The sequence below is a fragment of the Arachis ipaensis genome, chromosome B05, assembly GCF_000816755.2.
Source record: "Arachis ipaensis cultivar K30076 chromosome B05, Araip1.1, whole genome shotgun sequence".
In the NCBI taxonomy this organism is placed as follows: Eukaryota; Viridiplantae; Streptophyta; class Magnoliopsida; order Fabales; family Fabaceae; genus Arachis; species Arachis ipaensis.
This window is the reverse complement of record NC_029789.2, coordinates 145317638-145329010: the sequence shown is the minus strand read 5'-3', so window position 1 is coordinate 145329010 and position 11373 is coordinate 145317638. Positions and strand designations below refer to the sequence as shown.

Genomic DNA, 11373 nt, shown 5'->3' with positions numbered 1-11373 from the left:
ACCGAATCCAAAACCTACTTGGAATCCTGGAATTCCAGGGCCGAAACCCACACCTGGAATCATTAGAGTACAATGCATAAGATTTTATGATCTCCGAACAGTGTAGAAAATGCGTTCTAATTTAGAAACATTGACTACATCTCTCTGCTACTATAAATTAAAGGATGATATCATTACCGGCAGTGTTACTAGAAAGGTCATGTGCCAAAAGCCAAAAGGCATGAAAGAGAAATCAAATGGCACGGTAGAAACAAGAATCTATAAAGTATGAAAACACATCTCATTCCAAAGCTATTTTAGATTTAAGATATATTTCAAACCAGTGCACATATATGAAAAAACCTTGAGTTGGAAAAGTTAACAAAATATTAGAAGGAAAAATCTAAAGCAGAGTAAGAATCTCAAATTCTCATCTGACTAAATATAAGTCATGAAATTCATTGCCATGTTTGTAAAAAGATATGATTTAAATCCTAAATTTAATTATTACAACCCCTAATTCCCCAAAACAACTCCAAAATTTGTTTAAACCCTGCAAAACTCTCGGGAAATCTCGCAAAAAAAACTCTGGTTGGGGGATGAGTTGCACCGTCTTTAGCCCAAGAGGATCAAAATTGGATGAACAAAAAGCAAATGGGACTATAAAATAAAGTGACTTACTCACATAAAGAAATCTTCACGCGAAGATGATAGCTAAGAACCATTAAATAATTTGACATGATTCGCTAAACTGCTTAACATGTTTACATCTTAGCTATCATCTTCATTCAAATGAGTAGCCACCACAAAATAATCAAGTTGAGCAACTGAGATATAAGTGCAAGGTCCCATTTCAGGTGTTGATAGGATCCCTAAAAAACAAACAAAAACTATGACTTCCATATGTTATTTCTTCCTTTGTTTGTTCTCTCAGTTCATCAGTAATTTGACTAAACAACAACAAAATATCAACAAAGATGCAAGCTTGAACCACCAACAATTCCCTTCTTCTGTGGAGAGCACATTACATTAGAGTTATTAAGTTCAATTCATCAATCATCAACCTTCAAGGTTCTTCCACTATAAAATACTCCATATATTCATCATAACAAACTTGGTTATCACGGAATACAAATACAAGGATCCTAACTTAGAATATATAACATGAACATGCATAGTGAGAATCAAGGAATATGAAATTAAGAATATGAGAATAAATCGAAGGACAGAAAAATTAAAAAAGAGAACTTTGTGCGCAGCCGGCGCCGAGGCCGAAGGCGGGACCAATCTTACCGAAATCGTTGGATTTGAGCTCTGGAAGCTTCCAGATTAAGCCCTTGTTATCTTCGTCTCCGTTGTTCATGATCGTGATTTTGCAGTTACAATTCTTGTGTGTGGAAAGTGAGAATGGAGAATGGAGAGTGCTAGTGTTTTACAAGTATCTCTCTCTCTCTCTACCAAATTCTAATTTGTCAGTCAACTCTCTCTAGTTCTCTGAAAATAAATAATAATAATAATAGGGAAATGCTAGGTAAACAATTACTAACTTAAACAACATGAACAATCATCAATCAAATAAGAATACACTACACCCTAATTAAATGCTACTAATTAAATTTAAGATTAATTTACTCTTTTAACTCTATTAATTCACATTGTTCATACATTATTTAAAAATGTTGTTAATTACCTATACTTTTTCATAATATAATTATAAATAATATTACTCTAAATTATTATTTAATTTAACTTTAATTTATAAAAAAATTTGAATGCATATCATCACTCTAAAACTAAATTCTATAGTTTCTTTGTCTGGTATCTAGTATGCATACTTTGACTTTTTCTTTTTATTTTGATATTAAACATTGACTATTTGCTAAGTATTTGTTCTTACTTCTTACATTAATTTTTTAATAATCTAAAAGAAGTTGATACCGACACTTATGTTGAATCGAGAGAGTATTTTAATGTTAGTTATAATTTTAGTATTATTTTGAGTATTTTAAAGGTTTATTTATTCTACAGATTTTATAATTTTATCAAATTTTTAATTAGATTCTTATATTTTTTTTAATTAGATCTTTAGACGTTATTTTTTTTTTAATTTAGTCTCTACAATGACAAAATCGTTTGAAATAACAGAATACTCTGTTAAAAAATCGAATATTCTTATAATTAGGTTAAAATATCAAACTGAACCTACCTCCAAACTTTCAAAATTCCAAAACTACCCTTAACATTTTGTAGAACCCTAACTAGCACTTGTTCTCTGAAGTCAGTGGCATTTTTTCTCTGTTCGTTGGTGTCATCATCCATTTGTGTCGTCGTCTTCCTTAGCGGCGTGAGTGTCCGTCGTCCTTGGCGGCGTGAGCGTCCGTCGTCCTTGGTCTGTGCGGCATTGCTCTACGCTGTTGGTGGCAACTCTATAACATAAACGGTCATTATCGAAGTCTTTGTTGCCTCCACAGCTTTGGAGTAAGCTCTTCAATTTCTCTTAAACTGAATTCATTGAGTTGAATAATTCAAGAAAGAAAGAAGAACGAAATCGAAAATGGGTAATAAGAAGCAAAAAAAAAATGTAAGTTAATTTACTTGTGAGTTTATCATTGTACTTCCAAGATGTTTCTGTAAATTTTTTTCATCAATTATAAATTTGAAGGACTATAAGATATGTAAAAAAAAAAATTTATTAAAAGTTTGTTATAAAATAGCATAACATATCATGAGGTATAGTGTTAATTCAGGAATGTGCAGAGAAAATTTTGGATTGTTGTCTTATATGTCTTTTCTTTCAATTCAGTCCAATTACATGTACAGTGATTGTTTTCAACTCTTATATGGAAGTGATTGAAGAACTCCCAAAGAGATGAATAGACCTCACAAAGATGATCCTACTCCAACTTTCTTTGTTCAAAAAGCAGGCTACCATGCTTTGATTGAAACTTTTGGTGGAAAGGGCTATCTTGTTGGGACATCTAATGAACTCAAGTCTAATCTTTCTCCAAATTATCCTTTTTTTTTCCAAAGATAATAGGTTATATTTCATTAATTATTAAAAAATGAAATACAAAGATGTCCAAAAGCAGAACAGCATAATAAAAGGTGGGGATTTTCCAAAGACACTACACTGAAGGTATTCATCCAACGGTGCGTGGTCGAAAAACGAAGAAAAATCTTAAAGAAGAAATAATGATAAATCAAATTGAATGCAACTAAGAGCTTGTCTCATGGAGATGACGACCTAAACTGGGAGTTCTTTGGATTTCACGGAGCAACTTGATAGAGCTTGCTAGAATGGCAGACGGCATAGAAGTAGAACCTTCAAAAATCAACTGGTTGCGAGCTTTCCAGCAGTTCCAGCAAATGATGGCAAGCAATTGAGGATTACGGTCAGCATTCTTCAACGGGTTAAGTATCTCTGTTGATGCAGTCCACTATATCCAAAAGTCGTTAGAACTCTGAGGGGGAAGACAATCACGAAGATAACTTTGAGACCACACGTCTTTAATTCTAGAGCAATCGATCAAACAATGAGTGACTGTTTCCGTTGCTTCATGACAGCAAGGGCATATTGGTGATATAGATGGGATGCGGTGATGAATCTGAGCAAGCACCGGAAGTCGGCTATGGAGAACTTTCCAGATAAATAGCTTAATTTTGTGAGGCAAGTTCAACTTCCATAGATCAATCCACGGCTTTTTCTGCTGCATATAATTAGGGCAAAGCTCCAGAGGCGGATGGTAAAATAAATAGCCAATTCTGTAACCTGAAGCTGTATCATATTGCTTGGATTTGTTCAAATCCCATTGCAATTTGTCCCTACTCTGCTGAATTTTAACTGACAAAATCCTGTTTGCAACGTTTTGGGGAAATAATTCTTGAATGAGATTCTGATTCCAATTTCTATCTTCAGTAATTAGATCTTTAACTCTTGGAACCAACTCAGAAATAGCCTGTCTATGTGGCATGTCAGAAATCATTAAAGGATACGGAGGAGGCATCCAAGGATCCTCAAAGGTTCGGATATTCTCACCAGTACCCACAGCCCAATTAAGACCTTTTTCAACAATCTTTCGACCTTCCAGTATGCTCCTCCATCCCCAAGAAGGTAAGACTCCAATTTCTGCCGTTATAGCATTACCATTGCTAAAGTATTTACCTCTTAAGATTTTGGATAATAAGGAAGTAGGCTGTGTTACAAGTCACCAAAACTGTTTGCCTAAAAGCGTCAGATTTTGGATTCTGAGATCTTTAAATCCAAGGCCTCCTTCTTTTCGTGGGTGGGTCATAGTGTCCCAGCTAATCCAAGCCATCCTCCTTTCAGAACCTTTTTGTCCCCACCAGAACTGAGAAAGTAGAGAGTGAATTTCTGAAATTAAACTATCAGGCAACTTGAAGCAAGACAATGTATAAATAGGAATAGCTTCTCCCACTGCCTTAAGCAATACGTGTCTACTACCTGACGAAAGAAGATTGCGCTTCCACCCTTGGATTCTTTTCCGAACCTTTTCTTTGATCATACTAAAAGAAGCCTTTTTCGATTTAGAGACTGTAGAAGGCAAACCAAGGTATTTATCCTGAGCCCCAATATGATTAATATTCATAGAGTTAGCCAGTAGTGTACGAGTAGTGGACGGAGTGTTGTGGCTAAAGAATACAGCAGATTTATTAAGATTTACCCTCTGGCCACTGATGCTTTCATAAGAATTCAATAAATGCAGGATATTTGAACATGCTTCAGGATTAGCTTTACAGAATAAAATGGAATCATCAGCAAACAGGAGGTGGTTGACCTTGGGACATCGCCTATGTATCTGAAGACCCTGAATTAGTCTATTTTGTTCTGCCTTGTGTAGCAAGAAGGAGAGACCTTCTGCACAAAAAAGAAAAAGATAGGGGGATAGAGGATCTTAATCAGAGAATTATCATCAATAAAATTGTTAAAGGTTTCGATAGAAGAAGGAGATTTAGCACCCCCCACCTTTTTTCTCCAATTGATTAGAAATGGCATTAAAATCACCCATTAACACAACCTTACCATCGAACTGTCGGGTGACTGAAGTTAATTCAGCAAATTGAGCCATTCTATGTTGATCATTTAAACTGAGATAAACACCTAGAACACCATAGGGATCATTAGAACCAGCTGTCAGAACTGATGCCGCAATAAAAAATCTACCATGCTGTAAAATCTGAACAGTGCAACCATCCCTCCATGCCATTGCCAAACCCCCTGATAATCCATCCGGATCTACAATAAACCATTCCTTGAAACCACAAGATCTTAGTTTTTCTTCAACTTGTCGAGATTGATTTTTTGTTTCACAGATAAAACCAACCTCGGGGGAGTAGGATTTGCAAATCCCTTTAAGATTGTGGATTGTTAGGGGTCTCCCCAAACCCCGACAATTCCACGAGAGCAGTTTCATATTTCTTTGGGTGCCACTTGAAGGCTGGCACCCTCCACCATCATAGCAATTATACAAGGGTTCTGAGTCTCTGATTTGTTGCTCTTGGTGTAGAGAAAATCAGAATTGGTATTCAATGATTTCAAAGCGACATAAGATATATGGAATGAGTGAATTAGAAAACGGAATGAATTAAAAGAGGAATGAATTGGGAGGTAAAAGGAAAATTAGGGAGCTAAGTGGAAAAGAAATTAAGAAAAGAAAGTAGAAGAAGATGAAAAAGAGTTTGACAAAGAAAAGACAAAGAAATGTGTAACCATGAAGGCGGCGCAGTGAAATCCTAGCAGAGCGTCGGGCGCTAGATGAGGAGTACGTACTCCCACAAATTCTTAAAAATTTGGAAAGATAGGAGTGTAGTTATTATATTGAAACTATGTTTTCTATAGTTTTCGTTTTTAGATTTCAAATTTCAATAACACAAATTACACAATCTTATAATTTTCTATGGTATACCATGATATGATAAAGATACAAACTATATTTTATGAATCCACACAAATATAAAATGTTACATGATCATAATGAATATTTGAATGATGAAAACTGAATTTTATATATACTTATTACTTACATTTCTGTTTTATTTTATCAATGTTATAGGAATATTTTTTATTGAATATTTATAGTTTCACCGAATTTTCAATTAGGTCCCTATATTTTTTTCTTTTCAATTGAGTTCCTGTATATTATTTTTCTTTTTAGGGGTATACAAGTAATTTCATAATTCACTAACATTTTTTTTACGTTTAACGTTAATAAGGACTAAATAAAAAAAAATAATGTACAAGGACCCAATTGAAAAGAAAAAAAGTATAGAGACTTAATTGAAAATTTAGTGAAACTATAGAGACTTGCAGAATAATTAAACCTTTTTCAGAAGATAAATGCTATAGTGCATATTAAATTGTGCCTAACTTACTAAGAAAAACAAATAAATAATATTTAGTAAATTTTAAATATTTTATTTTTATTTTAAATATTTTATTATTTACTTTTAAAAATAAGTTAGACAACTTAGATATTACAATAAAAAACACTATAAAATTTATCTTTTTAAAATAATATATAAATATTTGTGAAATTATATATTATAAATAGTAATTTAAAATTAAAAATAAAATTTGTCTCTCCAATGTTTAGTTTTAATTTAATTAGAATTTTATGTTTTTTAATTATTTTATTAATATAATTATACGAATAATAAAATTTTATTATTTTTTCATTAAGATGATGCTTATATTTTACTAATGAGCTATAATTCAAATGACATAATCTTTTTATTCTCATTTATAAATTTTGGAATCGAGTCTTTGAGGAAAAAAAAAGATGATGCTATATTTTTAAAATGATATTAATTCAATTTAATGTAAATTTCAAATATAGATAAACTCTCAAAATATTCTATTAAAAATGTTCTAATTTAATATTCACATTTTGTATGTGTAGTAATTTATTGATTAGCGGCCAACTCTAATTCACATCCAATTAGTTGAACATAGAAACCCAACAAAATTTTTTTGCTCATAAAAAATTGTTATAAAATCACTACTAACTACTAAGAACTTAAGAGCTGCCATGGAATCTCAACTTCCACAACAGAAACGGTTGTCATAAACCCAAGCTGAGGCCATAAAATATCTTGTCACCAATTGAATGCAACTCTACCAAGTATCATCAACCCCTGTAATGTAATGCTTTCTTTCTATCTCAATCCACTCTTCTCTATTCTGTTACCATTTTCATGCTCTGTGAGGTGGTGAGTTGCGGGTGCCTCCTATTTACATAAACATGGGGATTCCATTAGTTTCTTCTGCACTATGCCACTCCTCTTCTAACGGTGAGTTAATTTACCTTTTTAGTTTTCATTTTTCTTACTCAACTTCCTTGAATATCATCTATTTATCGAACCAATACAACGCCTACCCAAGAATAATTTCCATTTTTTCCCAATGTTTTTTCCTGTGAAAACCATTCTTTCCTATCCTCAGACTTTGAAGCAATTTCAGAAGTTTTGATTTTGGAAAATGGGTGGATTTTCTTTCCTCAATATGATGCAAATTTCTTGCTGCCCACCACGTGTTCGATAAAATGTGCACATGACCGAAAAAGTTACAATATTTTCCTATGCACTCCTGACTCCTCCTTAAAGTCAGAGATTAGTCAAATAATATGGAATTCTTAAACTCTAAGCTAACAATATTAAGCATAACCTCAGGATGCAGAGTCTTGCTGTGTTCATTACTTTCTAATCATATGGTCCATGCCCATGTTGCTTGTTCTGATGTGGTTTGTTACTTGCAGGTGTTTTCACTAGCATGGAGTTTATCAGGACTGAGCTATCAGCTTCAAATTCGTATTCTCTTGGTCTCAAGGTGTTATATGCTTATAGTTTTTAACTGAGATATTTATGACATCTAGATTTCATTGCACTGCCTGGTTTAATTGAAATTTGGTGTATGTGCTAAGGGAATGTAATGGCCAACAAAATTAAATTGCCATGTAAGGTTGTTGACCTATAGACAACTATAATAGTGGCTATCAATTTTGACATGACTTAATTTTCTGATATGTGTGACTGAGAGACGACCTCAAAGAAGTCTTTCGTAGTAGCCTCATCACAATATCATGATTGCATCTTCACTTTAGTTGCTTATACAGAGATAGCACCTAGTACATTTTTGGTGAATTAATTGGGGCCGTGACAGTGCCTTATAGTAGTATTAATTGTTCACTTATGAAACCTGGAAACAAGTCATGTTAAACACACTTAGAGAAAGATTGATGTATCTCAATTTTATGGTTTTGGTCCTGGAGAGAGTTTCCTGTGGCCGCTTGCCCACAAATTAACCACAGAAATTGCTGGAAGAATTTGTTAGGCTTTTCCCCTTAAATATGATATGTTCCTTTAGTTTATCTTCTGTAACAGCCTCGTTAGAACTTACACTTTAGCTTCTTCTTTATTGCAGTTTAAGTATCAACAATTTCACACGGGTGAATCAACAATGTGTAGGACACTATGTTGTGCCAGTAGAAAGCCCAGAGGCGAAGAACGTGTGTGGCGACGAAAAACAACACCCCAGAATGTGGATTTCCCACCAAGACTTCCTAAGAAAAAGAAAAAACCATTCCCTATTCCCTTTAAGGAGATCAGGCAGGCTGCTAAGGAGGACAAAAAACTTGCATTGATGGGAATTGAGAAGCCTCTTGAGCCTCCAAAGAATGGATTGCTTGTTCCAGATCTAGTTCCTGTTGCCTACGAAGTATTTGATGCTTGGAAGCTTTTGATCAAAGGCCTTGCACAGCTATTGCATGTCATTCCTGTACATGGCTGTAGGTAGATTATATTGTTCTCCTTGTTTTTTTTATGGAATGTCCTCATTGATTTCTTTTCGTTTTTGTTTGTTGTAATATGCTTTTCGATTCATGCAGCGAATGCTCAGAAGTTCATGTAGGTCAGACTGGTCACCTCATTCAGGATTGTCAAGGTCCTACGAGTTCAAAGCGGCGCGGCTCCCATGCTTGGGTCAAGGGATCTGTCAATGATATACTTGTCCCAATTGAGTCCTATCATCTATTCGACCCCTTTGGTAGGCGCATTAAGCATCACACACGGTTTGATTACGACCGGATCCCTGCTGTTGTTGAGTTATGCATTCAAGCTGGTGTTGATATCCCAGAGTATCCTTCACGGCGACGGACCAACCCTGTACGGATGTTAGGGAAGAAAATACTCGACAGAGGTGGATATTTAGAGGAACCTAGACCATGGAGCTCTGCAGAGTCCTCTTCTCTACTTGAATTCGATACTTACAGAGCTTCTGAGCGATTTCCATGCCCCCCGTTGTCAGACATACCTGAAATTGCACAAGAAACAATAGATGCATATCAAACAGTTAGAAAGGGTGTCAGGAAGTTGATGAGGAAATACACTGTGAAAGCGTGTGGTTATTGTTCAGAGGTTCATGTCGGACCGTGGGGTCACAATGCCAAGCTTTGTGGATCATTTAAGCACCAATGGAGGGATGGAAAACATGGTTGGCAGGATGCAACTGTGGATGAAGTCTTTCCTCCCAATTATGTGTGGCATGCCAGAGACCCTGGTGGACCTCCCATGAGGAATCAACTGAAGAGATTTTATGGCAAGGCTCCGGCCGTGGTCGAAGTTTGCATGCAAGCCGGAGCTCACTCCCCGGACGAGTACAAGCCCATGATGAGACTTGACATTGTAATCCCAGACAATGAGGAAGCAAACCTGATTGTATGATTAGATTTGAGTAAATGCAGGGCTCTTATACATGCATAATCATGATTCATCAGAAATCAGAAAATGCTTGATCCATTCAGTAGAAGCTAGCTGCTTCTGTGCATCCAATTTTAGTATGTATATATAATATATAATATATAAAGTAGGTTAAATAAGAATAAACTAAATTGTGAATCAACAATGTGTAGGACACTATGTTGTGCCAGTAGAAAGCCCAGAGGCGAAGAACGTGTGTGGCGACGAAAAACAACACCCCAGAATGTGGATTTCCCACCAAGACTTCCTAAGAAAAAGAAAAAACCATTCCCTATTCCCTTTAAGGAGATCAGGCAGGCTGCTAAGGAGGACAAAAAACTTGCATTGATGGGAATTGAGAAGCCTCTTGAGCCTCCAAAGAATGGATTGCTTGTTCCAGATCTAGTTCCTGTTGCCTACGAAGTATTTGATGCTTGGAAGCTTTTGATCAAAGGCCTTGCACAGCTATTGCATGTCATTCCTGTACATGGCTGTAGGTAGATTATATTGTTCTCCTTGTTTTTTTTATGGAATGTCCTCATTGATTTCTTTTCGTTTTTGTTTGTTGTAATATGCTTTTCGATTCATGCAGCGAATGCTCAGAAGTTCATGTAGGTCAGACTGGTCACCTCATTCAGGATTGTCAAGGTCCTACGAGTTCAAAGCGGCGCGGCTCCCATGCTTGGGTCAAGGGATCTGTCAATGATATACTTGTCCCAATTGAGTCCTATCATCTATTCGACCCCTTTGGTAGGCGCATTAAGCATCACACACGGTTTGATTACGACCGGATCCCTGCTGTTGTTGAGTTATGCATTCAAGCTGGTGTTGATATCCCAGAGTATCCTTCACGGCGACGGACCAACCCTGTACGGATGTTAGGGAAGAAAATACTCGACAGAGGTGGATATTTAGAGGAACCTAGACCATGGAGCTCTGCAGAGTCCTCTTCTCTACTTGAATTCGATACTTACAGAGCTTCTGAGCGATTTCCATGCCCCCCGTTGTCAGACATACCTGAAATTGCACAAGAAACAATAGATGCATATCAAACAGTTAGAAAGGGTGTCAGGAAGTTGATGAGGAAATACACTGTGAAAGCGTGTGGTTATTGTTCAGAGGTTCATGTCGGACCGTGGGGTCACAATGCCAAGCTTTGTGGATCATTTAAGCACCAATGGAGGGATGGAAAACATGGTTGGCAGGATGCAACTGTGGATGAAGTCTTTCCTCCCAATTATGTGTGGCATGCCAGAGACCCTGGTGGACCTCCCATGAGGAATCAACTGAAGAGATTTTATGGCAAGGCTCCGGCCGTGGTCGAAGTTTGCATGCAAGCCGGAGCTCACTCCCCGGACGAGTACAAGCCCATGATGAGACTTGACATTGTAATCCCAGACAATGAGGAAGCAAACCTGATTGTATGATTAGATTTGAGTAAATGCAGGGCTCTTATACATGCATAATCATGATTCATCAGAAATCAGAAAATGCTTGATCCATTCAGTAGCTGCTTGCTGCTTCTGTGCATCCAATTTTAGTATGTATATATAATATATAATATATAAAGTAGGTTAAATAAGAATAAACTAAATTTTGGAGCTTTGAGCTTTTGATTGTATTCTTTGTAGTAATTTATATATT

At 35.9% G+C, this 11373-nt stretch overlaps 3 protein-coding genes across 3 annotated transcripts in view; 2 read left to right on the top strand and 1 right to left on the bottom strand.

Annotated features, from left to right (window-relative positions):
• The window catches only part of LOC107641480, a gene marked incomplete in the record, with an annotated part of 2037 nt that extends 568 nt beyond the window's left edge, over positions 1-1469 (bottom strand). Inside the window, 2 exon segments of the mRNA XM_021103177.1 lie at positions 1-54; positions 1235-1469. Of these exon segments, the coding sequence (XP_020958836.1) occupies positions 1-54; positions 1235-1342 (162 nt within the window).
• Positions 6957-9799, top strand: LOC107644715 (APO protein 1, chloroplastic). Its single transcript, XM_016348641.2, has 4 exons — positions 6957-7287; positions 7752-7822; positions 8417-8784; positions 8880-9799. Exons 1-4 carry the CDS (start codon positions 7239-7241, stop codon positions 9712-9714), a joined length of 1323 nt encoding a protein of 440 aa, XP_016204127.1. The 5' UTR covers positions 6957-7238; the 3' UTR covers positions 9715-9799.
• LOC110262487 (APO protein 1, chloroplastic-like) lies at positions 9887-11329 on the top strand. Its single transcript, XM_021103176.1, has 2 exons — positions 9887-10226; positions 10322-11329. The coding sequence occupies exons 1-2, from the start codon at positions 9895-9897 to the stop codon at positions 11154-11156; spliced, it is 1167 nt and encodes a 388-aa protein (XP_020958835.1). The 5' UTR covers positions 9887-9894; the 3' UTR covers positions 11157-11329.